Source organism: Typopeltis vanoorti, chromosome 4, assembly GCF_054136105.1.
Source record: "Typopeltis vanoorti isolate ZY-2024b chromosome 4, IOZ_Tvanoo_1.0, whole genome shotgun sequence".
NCBI lineage: Eukaryota > Metazoa > Arthropoda > Arachnida > Uropygi > Thelyphonidae > Typopeltis > Typopeltis vanoorti.
Genome location: NC_143552.1, coordinates 157,271,905 through 157,293,046, shown reverse-complemented (window position 1 = coordinate 157,293,046; position 21,142 = coordinate 157,271,905). Strand labels below are relative to the sequence as shown.

The following is a 21,142-nucleotide window of genomic DNA, read 5'->3' as shown; positions in this document are numbered from 1 at the left end:
TCTGCTGGCAGTAATATAATCTATCTGATTTCTGTATTCTCTATTAGATGAAGTCCATGTGTATAATCTTCTTTTATGTTGTTGGAAGCAAGTATTTGCAATAAAGCAACACAAAACTCCAACATCCTTTCCCCCGCTTCATTCCTCAGTCCTAAACCAAATTTTCCAGTGATGCCTCGTTATTTTTCATCCACTTGCATTCCGATCACCTAATATCCAGAGAAAATATGTTTTATCAATACTGTATACTATTTGTTGCAAGCTGCTGTAAAATTCTACTTCATATTCATTTGAATCTGTAGTCAGTGCATACACCTGTATCAGTGTACCATTCACTGGGTATGCTTTATTCTGATTAGAATTATTTTATCGGACACTGGGTTGTAACCCAAAATGTATTTTCTGTATTCCTTCTAACTATAAATGCTACTCCATGTCTTTGAAGGTTTTCATGTCCAGAGTAGATAATTACCAACACTGAAATTCAACGGGGAAAAAATATTCCCAAAAAGGCTTAAACAATTTCTCTTGTAACAATCTAACTAGATACTATTCCTATAGTATATATAAATGAGGAAATAGCGATCATGCAGACCTTGCATTACAATAGAAAAGAAGAGAAGAGAAATGAAGTTAATTTAACGGAAATCCAACCAACCTGGAGTAAGATGTAGGAAATTAAATTTATACGCAATGAAAATTTTTATTAGAAAACAATTTTTAAATCTTACGCTCTGATATGCTCCATTTTTTCTTTTTCACTCATATCTGTATTTTCTGTTATAGCTTCTGCTTTTTTACGAGCTTTTTCTTGCCGCTTTAGTGCCTAATAATGAAAAAAAAAAAAAAAAAAAATCATTACCCTGCATTCAACCACCTTTTAAAGGGAGCTGTGCAGTAGAGGAATTAATTTACACCAACATTTAAGTAACAGTAAAATATTAGACTAATGTTAATGATGTTTGGTAACATTATAAAGAAGATAACTGAAACTGATATCATTTTTCTTAATAATGTAAAAAAGATGGTTTTTATAACAATAAAATCCATCTTTCAAATGGTTTTAGCATTTTATTCAGACAGTATCAACACCACCCTCTCTGCACATACTTTATTTTCTAACTACAGTGTAATTCATGTCTTCAATGTACTCTTATGCTGTTCTTGTTTAGCATAATAGCTTATATTCAAAAATTATGAATCTGCTCAAAAAAAAACATAAGATTTTGTTGTAAACAACCTTTCCTCTGATTCACAACTTATAAAAGTTGTGAATCAGAGGAAAGGTTGTTTTTATAATTTAAAAATTTTTATAATTTAAACATTATAATTTTTAAATTATAAAAATTATAATTTTATATAAAGACTACCAGATCGACATAATAGGGGTGACCGAAACAAAAAAGACCAAAACTGGTGAGATCTTTCTGAGCAATAAATACAAAATGTTATATTCAGGCAATGACAATAGAAGGAGTAGCCATAGTATTCAACACAAAATACGAGGCTAATCTTCTTGAATGGCAGTCAGTCTCAAGTAGAGTAATGTGGGCAAATATGAGAATGGGGAACTGGACAATGAGACTTATTTGTGCCTATGGTCCCACAGAAGGTTCTACTAAGGTAGAAGTGGAGGAATTTTTTTGAGGCTTTAGAAAAAGCAACTGACACAATGAAAAAGGAAAAGTTGGTCCTTGTTGGGGATCTAAATAGCAGAGTAGGAAATGATTGCGAGATATACAAAAATATTTTGGGAAAATTTGGAGAAAAGAGCAAAGTAATAATAATGGCAAATAACTATTGGATTTCTACTCAGGACATGGACTGGTTATTACTAACACCATGATCCAACATAAAAATGTGCACAAATTCATTCACATGGAGAGAAGAGGCAAGGAATAAGAAAAATCTCATTGACTATGTTATTGTTGATAGTGATGTTTTCTCCCTGGTGCAGGACACCAGAGTGTACAGAGGATTTGAAATTGGAAGTGATCACTATTTAGTCTTGAGCAGGATAAAATTGAATTTCATATTGAAAAGAATAACATATAAGAAAGTTTTAAAGCGAATAAAAGTTGAGCAGCTCTCAGATGTGAACTGTAGACTAAAATACACAAAGATTATTGAAGAAAAAATGAAAGAGTTTGAGAACAGGAACCAAACCTTGGAGATTCAGTGGCAAGCCTTCAAGAAAACACTGATTGATTCAGCCAGAGAGGCATGTGGTGAGGTTGTCTGCAAGGATAGAAAAATCAGAACTCCCTGGTGGACACAGGAAGTTAAAGAGGCAGTGAAGGAAAAGAAGAAAGCATATCAAAAGTTCCTGTCAAATAAGTCAGCTTGTGCTCTTAGAAAATACAGAGACAAATGCAAGAATGCTAAATACTGTGTAAAACTAGCTAAACAAGAGTCATGGGAGGACTTTGGCAAGAATATAGAAAATAAATATCAAGAAGGTGGCAAAATATTCTGGAGGTTGTTGAAGAAGCTTAGGAATGGAGGAAAGAGTGCTGTAAAAGGAGTTAGAGATGATAAAGGTGACATGAAAACAGGAGAAAAAGATATCCTTGAAGTATGGAGTAATTACTTTGAAAAACTGCTAAACGAAACAAGCAGTGATGACAGCACAGTGATAAAAAACACTGACCAGGCATGCAGTCAGGAATACATATCCATACTTGAAGTAGAAAAAGCCATCAAAGGCTTGAAATGTGGAAAGGCAGCAGGAGTAGATGATATTCGACCAGAAATGCTGAAGTATGGTGGTATAAAAGTCTTACAGTGGCTGCACTGCATAATTCAGAAAGCCTGGACAGAGGGACGAATTCCCGATGATTGGAGTAGAGCTCTCATAGTACCCATACATAAAAAGAGAAATAAAACTGAATGTGAGAATTACAGAGGTATTTCCCTGCTGAGTATTCCTGGCAAGATCTATGCAAGTATACTTGAGAAACGGTTGAGAAGAATTGTGGAAGAAAAGCTTGGTGAAGAACAAGCTGGATTCAGGCCAAATAGAGGCTGTGAGGATCAGATCTTCACTTTACGACAAATAGTCGAGAAAGCATGGGAATATAACAAAGATCTGTATTTAAATTTTGTTGATTTGGAAAAGGGATATGACAAGGTGGCAAGAGAGAAGCTATTCAATACGCTGCAGTTATATGGTGTCAATGGGGCATTATATCAAGCAATACTTAAGTCTTTATTTGAGTTGTAAGTCAGCAGTTAGAATTGAAGGAAGTACAGGAAGATAGTTTAATGTTAAATCTGGTGTGAGACAAGGATGTACATTATCCCCTCTGTTATTCATTATCTATATGGATCACATTATGAAGGAAAGTGGTATTAAACCTGATATCAAAATTGGAGATGTTAATGTCAGCTCTTTGCTTTATGCGGATGATGTTATACTTCTAAATAAATCTGCTACAAGTCTGCAAGATTCTCTGACTAAATTCAATTGCTGTTGTAATAGATATGGTATGAAGGTCAGCAATAAAAAGACAAAGACAATGAAAATAGGCAGAATCATTGAAAATGTCAACTGTGTTGTGAATGGAGACCCTGTGGAACAAGTAAAACATTAGGCACGATTTTTACTGAAGATGGTAAATTAAATATAGAAATAGACAACAGAATCAGCAAAGCTGGTATGGTGGGAAGTCAATTGAATAAATTCATATGGAATAAGAGAGAAATTAGTCGGAACACTAAATTAGCTGTATACAAGACTGTTGTCAAACCAGTTTTAACTTATGGATCTGAGAGCTGGGTCAGAAGTAAAACACTTGACCAAAGACTAGAGACCGCAGATATGAGAGTCCTGAGAAAGATTAGAGGCGTGAACAGATATCATCAATGTCAATATCATATTAAAAATGAGGATATTAGGAAAGAATTTGAATTGTCAGCATCCAGGAATGCGTTAGGAGGGCTAATCTCAGGTGGTGTGGTCACTTAAATAGAATGGAAGAGGAAAGATTAGCAAAACAAGTGTTCTCTGCCAGGTTGGCAGGAAAACGACCCAGAGGAAGACCAAGATATAGGTGGATTGATACGGTACAAAGTGCCTTAGACGATAGAAATATAAGATCTGATAATGTTGGAGTCTTGACAAGTAACAGACTGATTTGGAGGAAAATTGTAGATAGGAAGTTAGTAATGATGTAATTTTTTCATGTAGTACTGTCATATCCTGTACACCCCTTGAGGGTACATGGCAGGAATTTGATGATGATGATGATAAAGACAAATATGCAAATGAAGAGGTTTAAAATGTGAATAACTCATAACTAATAAAAAAAAAAAATCCAAGTTCTGTATTTCATTCAATACTAACTGTTGACCAACAGCTCAAATGGAGACTATGTCTTGCTCGATATAATGTTCTATTTACACCATCAACTGTAGTGTTTTGAAGAACTTTGAAAAACTTTCTTCTTAGCACCTTGTCATATTCCTTTTCCAGATCTATAAAACTTAAACACAGATCCTTTTTATATTCCCAAGATTTCTCAATTATTTGTCTTAAAGTGAAAATCTGATCCTGACAACTTTTATTTGGCCAGAATCCAGCTTGTTCTTCACCAAGCTTTCCTACCACAATATTTCTTAGGCATTTCTCAAATATACTTGCATAAATCTTACCAGCAACCTTAGTAGAAATTCCTTTGTAATTATCACATTCAATTTTATTTCCTCTTTTATAGTTGGGCACTATGAGAGCTCTACTCTAATCATCTGGAATTCAACCCTCTGACCAGGCCTACTGAATTATACAGTGCAGACACTGTAAAGATTTTATACCTTCATATTTGAGCACTTCTGGTCAAATATCATCTACTTTACATTTAAGGTAGACACATTACATATGTATTTCTAATTGCATTCTTGTTTAGTGTTTTCTACCATCATGCTGACACTGCATGTTTCATTTAGCAATCTTTCAAAGTAATCACTCCATACATCTAGAATATATTTTCAATTTTAATGTCACCTTTATCATCTCTGATTCCTTTCCCAGTATTCTTTCTCCGTTTCTAAGCTTTTTCAATAGCTTCCAGAATATTTTGCCAAGTTTTGATATTTATTTTCTATGTTCTTACTAAAGTATTCCCAAGCTTTTTTGTTTAGCTAGGTTTACATATTATTACTTTGCTTTCTTACATTTTTCTCTGTATTCTCTTAGAGCACAAGCTGACTTACTTGCCAGGAACTTTTGATATGCTTTCTTCTTTTCTTTTACTGTCACTTTAACTTCCAGAGTCCACCATGGCATTCTGATTTTTCTACCTTGCAGATGACCTCACCAACATGCCTCTCTGACCGAATCAATGTTTTCTTCACAGGATTTGCCACTGAATCTCCTGGGTTTGGTTCTTGTTTTCAAACTCTTTCATTATTTTCTTGAGTTTTTTTCCCTTTAATCTATAGTTCACCTCTGAAAGCTGATCAACTTTGATTTGCTTCAAAACTCTCTTACACAATCTTCTCTTCAATATGAAATTCAATTTTATCCTGCTCAACACTACATAGTGATCACTTCTTATTTCAAATCCTCTGTATACTATTGTGTCCTGAACCAGAGGGAAAACAGCACTATCAACAATACCATAGTCTATGAGACTTTTCTTGTTTTTTTCATATTCTCTCCATGTGAATTTGTTCACATTTTTATGTTGGAACATGGTGTTAGTAATGAATAGTCTAAGTCCTGAACAGAAATCCAGTAGGTATTTACCATCATTATTACCATTGTGCTTTTCTACAGCAAATTCACTATCATTTTTTTTCATAGAAATTTCTAAACAGTAATTGTAATAATGACCTAACAGAAATGAGAAAAACAGTTTACAACAAACTGGTTGTAAACTGTTGTATAAATAAATAATAATAAATACAAGTAGCCCAGTCATGAAGTGACTAGGCTACTTGTATTTAGAGGCTGATGACTTCACATCAATTGCCTTATTATTGTAAAAATAATCATAATTTAAATTATGAACATGTTTAGCAAATTGTTTATGTTAGTATATTATTAGTTTTGGTTTCATAACATACACCGGCACTTGCGATATGCCTGTTATTGATGTTATTTTGTCAAAATGAAATGTAAAGCATTTAAAAAATTTATGTACTTACTGGATTTGGATAGTTGTGTTACTTTCAGAAATTTCATTGTAATTTAAAATTGTTAAGTGCTATGTTTTATAAAAACATTCTCATTACACCAACGGAGGCAACATGTCAGCCATTATACATAACTTCTCGCTTACAATTTTCATGGAGTGCGCATGCTCGCCGAGGGGTTTGATGCATGATTGACAGCTGATAGACAGAGCATTTGGTATCGAAGTAATGGGATAAAACAAGAGAGAGCTAATGGAAGTTTAAGAATGCAGTCCGGAGGAATTTTGTTCTTATGAAGTTTATTTAGTTTTATGTGACAGTCGGAAGAATAGTAGATTCAGAAAAAGGAATAATAAAACTGTGAGTCTTTAAACTGGAGGAGTTGAGCCTGTCAACAAGTAATTAGAATAAAAGAAGATATTGCAGGCGATGTTCTAAAGAAATGTTCGAGGAAATTCTGATTGGAAGATTTCATCTGTCTTAAGGATGCAGGATATGTTTGTTATTTCTACAGGAAAGGGCAATGGAATTAGCTCAACTTAGATATGTTTTGAAGTAGTAGAAGAAACTTTTCTCCGGTACAAAAATTAGTAAATCATGCATCAAACTGAACTGCAAGAGGTAAGAGTATTTAAACTTCAGTGAGTCAGAGAGGAACAATATTGTATACTACATAAGGGAAATAAGAAAGGATCCCATGGAAAAGAAGAAGAAGAAGAAATGTCTATATTTGCGGAAAAGGCCTTAACAAAGTAATTGACTATGAACATTTTGGTTGTTGCGAAAACAGGATGTTTAGTCTGGTAGGCATCATTAAGTATATGTTAAAAAATCCAGATAAGAAAATCTCTAAAGTGTAGATTTATTTTAGAAGGCCTTGGATCCACTATTTTGTAGTATTGTAATTTTATTTAAAATGTATATATTGTTTTAGTTTTATTAAATGTCTATTTTTTGTATTTGGTCTTGAGTCAGTGATTTTCTGAATCCTAAAAGAAACAGTTAAAAATCATTGCACCAATCGGAATTGAACCCTTGTGTATAACACTTGGAAAAAATGTTATCTCTATAAAAAAACAATCTTTATAGAGATAATCTCATAACAAATGGCAGTTAATAATCTCTTCTCTAAACAGTATCCCATAATGCAATGCATATATCCTTACGGACAAGTCTAAGCAAACAAAGTTTTACACTTTACATTTGGATAAAGGATGAAACTAAGAATATAATTTCTTGGCATCTTTAATTTATACTAGTTTTCATGAAAGTGAAAAAACTTTCAACATCTATCTCTAATCTAGAGTATTTTAGTAATAAGATGTTACACCTTTTGAATACTTGTATATGGAAATATGACTTTTGCATTACTTCAAACTTGGTATTACTTCTAGGTCTGGCTCCCACTGATGAGATCTCAGTAAAGGTTGAAACCAGTCTGAGTAGTTCTCTCCCATAATGCATAGCATTATACATGTCCATAAGGATATGTTCATTGCACTATGGGATACTAAGGCAATTGATGTGAAGTCATTAGCCTCTATATATAAGTAGCCCAGTCATGAAGTGACTTCATGTGGAAACTTTGCTTACACTCGGAAAAGGAAGTTGGAAGTTTATTTTTCACTTGGTTACACTATAATAAATTTAGTTTAATCCTTTATCCAAGTGTAAGCAAACAAAGTTTGCACCTGAAAATATCTTCAGGAATGGAGTAAGGTAGTGCAACTCCAAGCAAAGGAGGACCAAGCTCTCAACACTCTTTGTCTCAGTATCTCCCATAATGCAAAGCACATCTCCTTGCAGACATGTATACTGCAATGCATTAAGGGAAGGGCCACTACCTAGACTGATTTCAACCTTTATTGAGGTCTCATCAGTGGGAGGCAGACCCAAACGTGGAGATACTAAGGCAGAAGCACTAGGAGAGGTCATATTTACCTATAGGAGTTGCCAACAGGTGTACCACCTTTTTATTGAATTACTCTGGATTACTTGGATAAAGGATTAAACTAAATTTATTATAATCTAACCAATATCTTTCTCTAAATCCATAGTAATTCAATAAAAAGGTGGTACACATGTTGGAATATTTCATTATATGGATGGTGAGGAAGAGAACAAGAAAGATATCTATGGAAGTTAAGTTTATGTGCAGTTAAGAAAGAGGAGAGAACTAGATTTTTCTTTCAAGGGATAGCAAATGAATGGAAAAGTTTGATTTCAGTTTAGTTGGTTGTTTTAAATCTGTGGCCAAAGCAACTCAGCTGCTTCAGCTGAAAATTCCTGATAAAGGTTCTTCATGTCCTAAGAAAGGATTCGAACCTAGGTCTTTCCAACCAAGGGCATGGAGGCTCCCCACAGAGGTGGTGTTGGATCCTACTTCGTCTTAATCTATACTTTGGATCCGACATAATTACTATTACGATGTTCTTAACTGATTGATAAGTTGTAAGTTGATTTCTAATTCAAATATAGAGAAAATTTATATTTAAAGACTGCGCCACTCAATATCTGAATTAATTCAAGAATTGAAGAAAAATCAACCTTCAACTATTTCTCCTTAAAATATATACTGGCCGAGTATATTTGACTTACTTAATTTGCCCGCTTTGGTTCGAATATTTTATGAATGGTGCAGTAAAAGAGATTCAGGCAAAATACAACTTTAGATAAACAAAAACAAACATTTAATTTTAAAATCTTATTTTACACTTAAGTTTAAATCAGTAATTAAGATATCACAAACATTTTAACTCCTCAGGTATATTCAATCATTCAACTCATACAATGGTAAATCTGTTGTCTCTATAATACAGTCTTCTCACAGTTCCTTAAGTTTCAAATACAACAAAAATTGCAGTAATACCTCTTCACAAACAAACACTTTTAAATTTACACTTCAGCTAATTTCCGAAATAGTTACTGTTAGTAGAGGGAAATTCTAGGATGAAACTTGCACACTTCTCTGTATAGGAATATTAATGGTTGGATTAATCTTACCGATAATCTTCTATCTTCATCTACTTATACACTTTTTATAACTGTAAACACTTTAAACAGTAAACAGCACTCATTAAAATAATTCTTCTAAGCAATAACTGAATTAATTATCGGTCACAATACACATAAACAAACGTTGTTGCATAAAGTACTACTGATCACTCATGAAATAAGGCAACGCACAATAATTCCTTAACTTGAGGTTTTATATGCACAGTTGTTCACTCTTCCGGCATTCAATTAATTCTTTAGACACTACAATTCTAAACACAGCTAACGGTAAACTTCAATTTTACAGCCTCTACTATTCTCTAGTTACTCGATGCTTTATTTCAAGATTCTGTGTGTCCTTGACAGGTCGGCCCTGAAATTATATCTCAATTCAAGTATCGCTAGTCTAATTAATAGTCTCTCAGCTGTTTTCCGTAGCTATAATTGTTATTCTACAACTTATTAGCTAACTGTATTCTCGACTAGTAGACTTTATTAGCTGCTTGAGTGACTTGCCGACTCGCTATTATCGCACTGTGATTCCCAAATGCCGAATGCTCCGATTCCAACCTAATGCCAATCCTCTCCTTTCTCTCTCTAATCTATCTCTTAATTCCTTAATAATTTCAGCGTTCATCGCTTATATATCTCCATTCTTCCCACCTAAATTGTTCTCGTGAATTCTTTGACTAAAACTCTTTTCAATAAATCTTTTCCTCACGTGGTGTTCCAAAAACGTGCTCACTATCTAACATACGTTTCCATGACAACAAAACAAAATATAATAAAATTGAGCTATTGCATAACGTTAAACTTCTACAAATAGGAATAAATATAGAATATTTACATTTCAAATAATGCGCAGTTAAATTATCAAATACAAGTTCTTATAATATTAACATAGTAATAATTAAAATAGATTAATAATATTTAACACAGTCGTTTCATTATTAATACATATATCTTTGAATAATTAATTAAATATTAGATAAAATTAAAGTAGTTATATGAATATTAAATTGTAAAATAAGTTGTTTACATTAAATAATATTTACAAGTCTAGCCTTTGTGATGGAAGATCAAGTTGGATTCTGAAGCGAATAATAATTACTCTAATCTCTACATAATCAGAATCCAACAGTGGTAAGTATCTAGTATGAATGAGTTTAAGAGAAAGCATATTAACTGTGTGTGACTGATGTATGGCATCCTTTGAGTCCTTGATTCCCTGATGATAATAATAATAACAACAAACATAGCAGTCATAGAATAAAAGAATTTGAGCTGAAATCCTAGAAAACAACGTCTCTGAAATGTTCTAAAAAATAGTGGCCAAAGAAGAGTTCATATAGCTCCTTGTGGTTGTGACTTCAATCTATTTATAGATCTTGTTCTTCCAACTGAATAACCAGAGTGCATGATGAAATTGAATATCTTAACTATACTGGGAAGAAAGTATTGAGATAAAAAGTGTAGAGTACCAGCCAAAAGGTATCTGCAAATAAAGACTATCAAAATTCACCATCAGTTCGGAGACTATAGAGAATGTTCTTATTCCCTGGAAGGAAATGTGCCAAATTTCTAATAAGAAATGTAAACTGCATGGTATGAATGTTCAAAATGAAATTTATTGAATGAGATTTTTTAAAAAAAACTTTGCTACCTTACTGGGTTGGAGTATGGATACAGTTCACAATGAACCCCCTCCTCTTTCTTTCTTTCTTTTTTTTTTTTTTTTGTAGACAGCCAATAAGATGAAAAATTAAGATTCCTCTCAAAATAAATAAATATATATTTATTATGTTCCTATCCTAGCAACAACCTCATCCAGTAAAGAGTTCTGATTCTTAATCTGACTTTTAGTGATATTACAACTAATTTATCAAGCAGGAGTGCATTTTTTATTATAATCAACTATGTCCATAACTACCACTAGCTTTCCTTTATCAGCTTCTTAAATTGTCAAGTGGGCATTACACTTAAGTAGCAAGAGAGCATGAAGTTCAGATGCAGGAATATTAGGTAAAGGAAGTCTGCTCATAAAAACACTGCACCCACTTTAAACCAAAGTTTATCAGCAAGACTAGAAATATTGCTTTCAACAATGTGTATAAAATCCAGGTAAGGAATGCATTTAGTCATGCATCCTTTGGAAATGATTACTCATCTGCATAAGTCATTTTAAGCATAAATGACTGTTTGAGGAGAGCACTAAGGACTATTCCTAATTTGAATTGAAATGATGGCATATTGATACTAAAAGTGTAAGAGATCCTTACTGAAGCAACTGCAATTAATCGCTCTCTGTTAGTCATATCTCTATTCAGTGTGAAATGTTCTGCAAATTTTAGTCCAGATTATGTGTGCCTTTTAATGTATCATTAAATAATTTGTTATTATTACTGTGGTTACATGTATTCACTGATTATCTATGTTACAAGTTTCTTTAAATTAATTAAATAAAATTTTATTTAAATTTTGCAAACCTAAGTTTCTGTGGTTCAGCAGTTCTGTGGGAAGTTTTAGGTATTGAGACCATGTTATTATGTAAATAAAGAGTTTAATAAAAATAATTAAAACATGACAAGTTTCATAAGTTGTAACTATGGCTTACATCATCAGGGGTAGTGATACATAAAAGTTTTACACAACAAAAGCCTATTAACAATTATTTGTACATATTAGATATTTTTGATAACTTCACAAATGTAATATAATTGATAAACCAGGATACCTTAATTATAATTAAGACTTACGAAACTTGTCAGATTTCAATTGCTTTTTTTATTATTATTATTAAACTCTTTATTTATATAATAATGTATACTCAATACCAAAAACTTCCCACAAAATTAAATTTTAATTAAATTGCAATCAAACATTCCAGTAGAAATACACTAAGGAAGCAGAGAGAAAACATCAAAAACAATTAAATACATACACAAAAATCAGTTGGAAGATTTTTCACTTGGTTATACTATAAACTAAAGATGCCAAGAAATTATATTCTTGATTTAATCCTTTATCCGAGTGTAAGCAAACAAAGTTTGCACACCTGAAGTAACTTCAGAACTGGGCAACTCGTATATAGAGGCTAATGACTTCACATCACTTGCCTTAGTATTCCATAATGCAAAGCACATATCCTTACGGACATGTATAATGCCATGCATTATGGCATTATACATGTCAGCCAGACCCAGAAGTGATACTAAGGTTGAAGTAATGCACGAGTCATATTTCAACATATACTTTAGGGGATACTAAGGCAAATGATGTGATGCAAAGTCATTAGCCTCTATATACTAGTTGCCCAGTCCTGAAGTTACTTCAGGTGCAAATTTTGTTTGCTTACACTTGGATAAAGGATTAAACCAAAAATATAATTTCTTGGCATCTTTAACAAAAAAGCAGTGTGTATTACTGTATTGGAGTTACCAGGCTATAATTTGCTACCATGTTGCCTCCAAACTGAAGAAAGATTGCAAATAAGGTGCTGTCATTTTTGAGATGCTCAAACATGCAGCCAATTACCTTTATGCATTTTGTTATATTTTATTTTTTTTTTTTGGTTATACAAATTCTTTGACACTAAAGTTGAAAATCTTTTGTAATAACAATTACTTAACATTAACCATAAAATATTTACCCTTTTCTTTTTTCTTGCTTTGGCTTCCACTACTTTCTTTATTGGCCTAGCATTTACAGCTTTTAATTTTGCCTGATATTCAGCTACCAGTGACTAAAAGGACAAAAAAAAAATATTAATAACAATTAATGAAGACAGGTTATGGAAATTAAGACAAAGGTGTGCCACAGCACTTTTATGAGCATTGTCACATATAGTATGTGACAATGCTCATAAAACATAAAAAAATCAAAAGAAACTTACTGGCTCAACAGCAGGTCTCTTTCTGTAGTGTTTTTCTTCATCTTGTGCAAACCATGTAGGCAAGTTTTCATCATTATTTGAATACCTATATATAAAGTTCGAATTTCAAAATTAATTTATACAAAGCAAGTGATTGGTTCTAATTTCATTAGAATACCAGAAACAGCATATTTTAAATAAATTAAAAAAAAAAAATTATTTTACTTGGTGTTGACTCAGCAAACTTACATAATGAATTTGTTCTTCAACTGAAAAATATACAAGCATCTTACTCATTATTCTAATGCCTAAATGATGATGATATTATGTCACTAATTATCCTGTCACTGAAGTTTAGTTATGCAAAGTGATGAGATACACATAAAAAAAAGTAATGAAAATAAATGTTTCTGTATGTTGATACAGTTAAGCCATAGTTACATCTGCTAATGCAGAATCCACCAAGCCATATCACAGAGATGAAAAGGAAAATACAATTGTTTTTCAGATGTTTTGTCAAGGGTGGAACTCTTTCATCATCTTTTTCATGATCCTTGAGAGGTATACGGTTGTACATCCCCCGCCCTCCCATGGCAATTACGATTTAAAATTAAGATTTTAAATTGTGGAAATAGATGATAATTGAATTTCCTGGTCAATTATTATCTATTCCAGCTGCATTTCCACATTTTAGCAAAGAGTATATAGTCTTCATTCATTTTTCTTCTCCCTTTTACAGATGGTAGCACAAGAGTTTTACTTTACCTGAAATTTGATCCAACCAAGCCTTCTGAATTGTGTAGCAGTTGTATAATCGTTATATTTCCATAATTGAATTTTTTGGTCAGTTATCATCTATTCCAGTTGCATTTCCACATTTTAAGTTTCTGAAGGTTTTTTCTAGCTTTGAGTAATGAAATATATACCGATTTGAAAATATGTGAATATTTGATAACACTACTGTTAGTCTCATTTAATAATCTTTAAAAGTTGTTACTTAAGATTTTAAGAATATGTTTACCATATTTTGCAAGGTATCTATATCATCTGATTCCTTTTACAGTAGTCTTCCTTAATTCTTTAGCTTTTCAATAGCTTTCAGAGCATTTTGCTATTTCATGTGAAAATTTGCCATGGAAATATTTATAGAACACACATATTGCAGAAACCAAACGCCTGTTCAAAAGCAAGTGGAGTGAGTTGGTAAGAGATGGATTACACTGGCCAACAAAAAAAAGAGGCAGTACTATTTAGAGGATCAAAAAAAATCGATTTTTTAATATTATTTTCTGAAAGTATGTACTTTTAAAAATCTGTTCCTAACTTTTTATCAAGAAATTCAAAAAATTCCTGAAGATATAGCTTATTATTCAAAGCGGTGTGCAGATCAGAATCGGAGCGTTCACTGCTCTCGCTTGTTAGTAAACGAATAAATGCATAAGAACCTGCAACGGCACGTACTGGCGCTTTGAATGCGAGAGAGGCCAATAACTGACCTAATACATTTAGGTGATGAAAAGTAAGCGATGATAACTGCCTAAAACAAATGAATGCTATATGCATCATAGCGGACAAAGAACGATCAAAATCAGTTAATCGTTAATCGATCGTGAAAGTATGATGAGCGCTTATAACGTGTCAATAAATTTTTAATGAATATTGTTAAGTAGTTATGTATCTAATTATTGGCCTCTCTCGCATTCAAAGCGCCAGTGCGTGCCGTTGCAGGTTCTTATGCATTTATTCATTTACTAACAAGCAAGAGCGGTGAGCGCTCCGATTCTGATCTGTGCACCACTTTGAATAATAGGCTATATCTTCGGGAATTTTTCGAATTTCTTGATAAAAAGTTAGGAACAGATTTTTAAAAGTACATACTTTCAGAAAATAATATTAAAAAATCGATTTTTTTGATCCTCTAAATAGTACTGCCTCCTTAAAACTATCAAAAACTTACAAATTAGCAAAAAGAAAATGCCATAGAGGAAAAACCTGACATGATAGAGAAAAATGGGTTTGATATTTGAAATCAGTGCACCCGAATTAGTAAAAAACAAGTCTCATATAAAAGTCAGCAAAAATTGTGTTGGACTTGCGTTGGAAATATTGAATACTGCTCTCACATTTGGGGGTGGGCCACTAAGAGTTCTCTCAAAACTGTACTCAATGTGAGATATTGAATACTGCACCCCCAAATGTGAGAGCAGTATTCAATATCTGGGCAGATTTGTGATTTGTACAAAGTTAACAGCTGTTCTGAGGTGAAGCTATGTCTTGAGCAAAAGCGAAATCCTAGTTTTTTTTTTTTTTTTGAAACTGAGGGGGGCAATGGTTGGGATGTGTTTCTGCCAGGATAGGCTTGATATTAGGGTGACTGCAAGAAGAGAAATCTCATCTTGTCTAGAAATTTGAGGATAATACTGGAAGGAAATGGTTCTTTTTTGTTGAACATAACAAAACTAGTTTTTGCTGGCATTGAAATTGACGAGGTTATCAAATCCCATTGGAGGATAGCTTGGAGATCAGAACTGAGCAGTAGTTGTTGATGTTCTGTAGGTTGAGGTGATTTGTATAGAGCAAGGTTTGTCAAATGAAAAAGAGGAGTGCAATGTGCCATCATCTGCAAACAGTGTATTGGGTTGGAGATTAATTGAAGTAAGTTGTTGATATATAGAAGGAAGAGGGTTGGTGAGAGAACAGAAACTTGCAAAACCCCAGCATTAGTTGAATAGTGAGAGGATAAAGAACCATTCACCAATACACACAGCATGCATCCAATCAAAAATCTGGCAATCCAAAAGAGCTCGGAGTTGGTGGCATTGTGGTAGTAATAGAGGAAGCAAATGAATTTGACTGAGTGGGACAGATTTTCAACCAAAAAAGATCAAAGTCGGGCAATATATGTGCGTACACCAGCTTTAGATCGAAAGGAGTCAAAGAGTGTGTAGTTGGGGAATGAGATTTGTTTCTGCCAGGAAGAGTAGGTGAGATTTGATAGACTGGAGATGGTAGTAGACACTATTAAAGGAGTTGAGGCCACAAATGTGTGAAGTGGTATGTAAGGTTATGTGGGACATATGTGACTAAGAGTTGTGCACATTTCCTATGCAGTGCCTGCATACTAGCCTCGTGGCTAAGAGTAGTGTCGCCAGATTTCTGCATCAACTTTCCTTGTTTGTAGTTGATGATCCAACTGATGTCTCCATTTTGGCATTTTTTTTTTTAAAGTGTTTTCGAAGCTGATATCCTTATCTTTCTGGACAAAAGTTAGATCAGGCTGAGCTCATATGTGTGAATGCGGCAGTGCTTTTGAATTTGTTGTTAATCACTGTTATTAGTTTAGAAAAAGAACATGCAAGATGAGTGACTATCAAAACCTTTATAGAAGGATTTTTGTTGTCTTTATCTGCATCTTCTGATTTCCTTCTACATTTCAAGTTAGTTATCATTTAAACTGAAAGTTCAACTGTGCCTCTCAGAAGCCAAATTGATCAACTTCATGAAATAAAAAATAGAACAAACTGATGTTATGAACATTGTATATTTCAAGCTAAATTTAAAACAAACAATATTATACAGTGAATTATTTAAAATATACATTAGCCATTTGATTTCTGAAAAGTTAAGAACTAATCGTGCTTGGGTACTAAAATTGAGAAATTTACAGAAAGTGGAGTTGATTAGTTTGGCTTATGAGAGACTCAACTGACTTCCATATCTGAAGCATCTGCTTCCAAGTTTAATCTCATTTCTGGAACTTTCTCAGCAATTTGCTATTCACTTTTTTTTTGCATAATCTTGCAAATTAAAAACAAACTGTGGACCAAGTAACATCTGCACTAGTAGCTGCTACTTGCCTAACTATATAACATAAACAGATACAAATGAAAGTTGCAGTTACAATTGCAGTAAGCTAGTAGTCTTCTTCTTGAGTATTCTGCAATTGAGCAGGTTATTCTTTTAGTAGCAGAAACTTTCCTTCCACTCTCTTCTGTTCTAAGCCTTCTCTTTCAAGGTTGTGTACCTGTCTCCATTCAGCATGTCATCTAGCATTGTTTTCCTTACTCTTCCTCTGGATCTTTTTCTGTCTATTTTTCCTTCAATGGCATCTCTGATGATTCCATTCCCTCTCAGAATATGTCCGATCCAGTTTCCTTTTCTTCTTTTTATTCTCCTTAACACTTCTTTTTCTTCTACTCTTTTAAGACCCCTTCATTAGTTATTTTATCTGTCCATTTAATTTTTTCCATCCTTCTCCAAATCCACATCTGAAAGCTTTCCAAAATCTTAATTTCTTCTTTCTTCAATGTCCAAGTTTCAGCTGCATAGAGGGCAACACTCCACACATAGCATTTTATTAGTATTTTCTTTAGGTTTCTATCCATTTTACTTCTGAATAAATTCCATTTTCTATTAAAGGCATCTCTTCCCATTGCTATTCTTGCTTTTATGCCATTTTTACATCTTCCATCACTGCTAGTAACACTTCCTAGATATTTAAATGTCTTTACTTGATTCAATTTTTCTCCATTTATTCTAATATCCATATTTGCCTCTTTCCTTGCTATTTTCATCATCTTTGTTTTTCTGATGTTAATTTTCATTCCATAATTGATACAGGATTCGAGTAATCTGTTCAACAGATGTTGTAGTCCTGTTTCAGTATTTGATAGTAATGCCTTGTCATCTGCATATCTTATTGCAAATATCTGTCTTCTACCTCCAATCTTTATTCCTTCTTCCGAATTCTCCAGTGCTTCGGAATACATGTTAAACAAAATTGGTGACAGAGAACAGCCTTGTCTTACTCCTTGTCCAATGATACCTGGCTCTGTTGTACCATATATGTCTCTCACTACAGCAGTTGGTCCAATATATAGTGAAATAATTAGCCTTCTGTCTTTCCAATATATACCAATCTTTTCCATTACTTCCACCATCTTATTCCATTACTTCCACCATCTTATTCCATTTTACAAAGTCAAAAGCTTTTTCAAAATCTATATAATAGTACTGGGAGGCAAAAATACCAGTTTTCTATTTTGGCTTAAGTAGAATAATGATGTAGGATGATCTAATACATTATCAACAAGCCATAAAACTTTAAACATTGCATTATTTCCCTGCAATATTTTTTGGTAGATGGAACAAATTGATTTATAAACTATTCATGGAATAGAACAGATGTTGCCCATGATTTTTTTATTAGTACTCCAAATAACTAGCAATGTCCATGTGTTAAGGCATAAGTGCTGGGAAAAACTCATGATAAAAGTTTAATGAAGTGAAAGAGCACTAGGAAATGATTAAAAATAGTATTTAATGCTTTCAGTATTTCATCTCAGTTGCAGAGACATCATCAGAGAGTACAAAGTGAGCAAAAATAACTGAAACACATGGATGAAGGACTAGGGTCCTCACTAGGTGAGGGTACCCTCTATGGACACCTGTCGACGGCCTACGCCTACAATGTAAACTGGGATATCAAAATATTAGTGTGTTAGATCTTGAATGGGGACTCTTTCAACAAAAAAGTCATTCATTCAAGATTTAACAAGAAACACAATTCTGAGCTAGAAATACTTGTACTATTAGTTAAGAAAGCAAAATATAAAAGAAAACCTGTTACAATTACCTTAGAAAGACGTAAAGTTGAGGAGAAAATTGTATGTCTAAGTAGAATTATATTGTTAAAGTTATTGATGTCAAAATTATACTCTGCATAAGAATGTAAATCTAAGTGCAAACAAAGGTTCAAAGGTTACTAGCTTGCTGCCTACGATGATGTAACACCCGCAACGGAAGCGTTCATGGAAGGTGAGCTGCGCGTTCGGCAAAATGAGTGCTCTTCAAGGAGCAGAAGTGTGATGCAATTGCATAGGGGCTAATAGGAGAGCACAATGAGAGATCCTCCAATACGAAATACAAAGAAGAATAAAAAAGCGAGTTCGCTCGGGTTTGAACCAACCGTTTTTTCTTTTCCTGTTTTCTCGTGTGGTCAAGCAGAGTACTGACCGACCGACAGCACTGGAAGTAATCTCCTTCCCGGTTGCCATCTGAAGGAGTTGGGCATGCTATACATGAGCTGACGGCAGACACCAACTAGGGCCATCGGTAAACTTTTACCGATGCGAGACAGCTGAAAAGTTCCCCAAAAAGGACGACCAAGATGACAATATCGATCCGGTAGATGAGCGCTTGTGCAGCAAAGTGCAAGGAATGGCGATTTGCGTCAATCAGCATAACCTCCACGTGGACGCGACTTGATAAAGCAGAAAGACATCTGGCTACAAAAAATGAACGAAAGAAGTGCGATATCCTCTCAGGACACTGGTAATGTACAGTAAATTCCTTATTCTTGTAACAATTAGTATTGGGGCAAAGAGAGAAGAACAGATTTCTAATTGAGAAGAAAGAGAACTTTTAAGAGACTTTTGTGCTCAGTAACATGTTAATCATATTGGACTAGTAGTCTGGAAGCCTGAGAGTATGCAACACTTAGTTGAATGTGAATTGATCTTTGTTATCAAGTTTTACTTAGAATTTTGAACTAGTGTTTTATGATGAATGTGTACTTATTTAACCTAGAGATGTAAATAGAGTATTTGATAATTAGAATGTTCCCTATTGCTTAGCTAGTGAATTAGAATTTTGATATGACATACCTTTGATGTGTGGAAGTTCATTGTATGTAATTTGATAATTAATAAACATGTTTTTTCTATGTAAGTCTGAGCTTGTCTGAGCATGAGACTGATTTTACCACTCGCTAAAGTTCAAACCTGTGAACAAGGGGAAATTAAAGAAAGGTATAGGCCATGACTGCAATGTTGAAGTTTCTATAGGCACTTAATACTTTAACAAGATTAGGTAATACTTGAACTCTGGGAAGGTTTATTTGTACAAGAATTCTTCTGTACTAGGACTCTGGCTGGCGCAGCTATATCAAACAAATTTTGTCAGAGTTCTGAAAGGAGAAGTGGCCCCAGAGAGATAGGTTAGAGATTTCAGGCTTAGTAGGCAAGACAGGGATTTAGGATAGAGAAATAACAGAAAAGTAGTCGACATAACAAGTGTTTCCCATATTTTGGGAAGTTTTATACAACCATATTTATTTAAATTAAGTTGATTTTTAAGAGTGGCAGACTCTTAATGCAATATCCAAAGCATGGTCTGCAAGGCCAGATAGACTACAGTCATGACTGTAGATGTATTTTTTATGTTCAATCTAGCCTTGCAGACCATGCTTTGGATACAACTCACAGAATCAATTGGAAAAAGACCATCGTGCTCCATCACAGTAAATTTAGAAGAGAAAGACTCTTTTTAGAATCTGCTGCCACTCTTAAAAATCAACTAGTGTATATAAAGTTCCTCGTTCCTGCAAGGAACTTTATATACACCTGGAACTGAGAGGAGAGGGTGTTTGTCTTTAGTGGAGCAGATAAGGGTAGGTAATTTTTAAGTGAGGCTTGAAAGTGGCGCATAGACTGTATTTCTTTTAAGATTCTGGATATTTTTTCTGATGTGCCTCAGACATAGGGGATGGTGATAGCATTACTAAAATCTTTCTGAAGAGAAGGGCATGGATTTGAGGAAGGATTGATAATTTTTCTGATATTCATGGGAAATGTAACCATTAGATAGAAAAGTGTGATGCATATGATCGAGTTCTGTTGCAAGGGCAGTCTCATTGAAATAAAGGTTATAAGCTCTATGGGTTAGCATTTTGGGGGGGGGAGGAGGAGGGGGGGGAAGAGGTCTGTGAATGTATCTGCCTGTGTGAGTGAATTTCCTATATACTGAAAAAGACAGGTTACCATTAGGTAGGCAAGTGACCAAGGTGTCTAGAAAGGCTAGGCTATTATTAGTTTCCTTTTCCATTGTAAATTGGATTCTAGGGATGAAGGCTATAGAGGTGACAGAAAAGTATTTAATGTGTCTGGGCCATGAGATCAAATAGAAAAGACATCTACACATCTTAGCCAGATAGAAGGCTTGAGAGGGGCTGAGTCAAGAGCTTGTTTTTCAAAACCTTCCATAAAATTGGCAAGGGGGGGGGGGGAAGATGAGAGGAGAGACCCCACAGTCTTTAGTCCCTATGGTCTTTTGTCTATGTTTCAGTTTTGTGCCACCTTTGCG

At 33.9% G+C, this 21,142-nt stretch overlaps 1 protein-coding gene across 1 annotated transcript in view; it reads right to left on the bottom strand.

Moving 5' to 3' along the window:
• The window catches only part of LOC150107785 (pre-rRNA 2'-O-ribose RNA methyltransferase FTSJ3), a 288,470-nt gene that overhangs the window by 29,512 nt on the left and 237,816 nt on the right, over positions 1-21,142 (bottom strand). The window contains exons 16-18 of the mRNA XM_090391539.1: positions 13,022-13,106; positions 12,779-12,871; positions 732-826 (exon numbers count right to left, since the gene is read on the bottom strand). Of these exons, the coding sequence (XP_090247665.1) occupies positions 732-826; positions 12,779-12,871; positions 13,022-13,106 (273 nt within the window). The remainder of the gene's footprint in view (positions 1-731; positions 827-12,778; positions 12,872-13,021; positions 13,107-21,142) is intronic.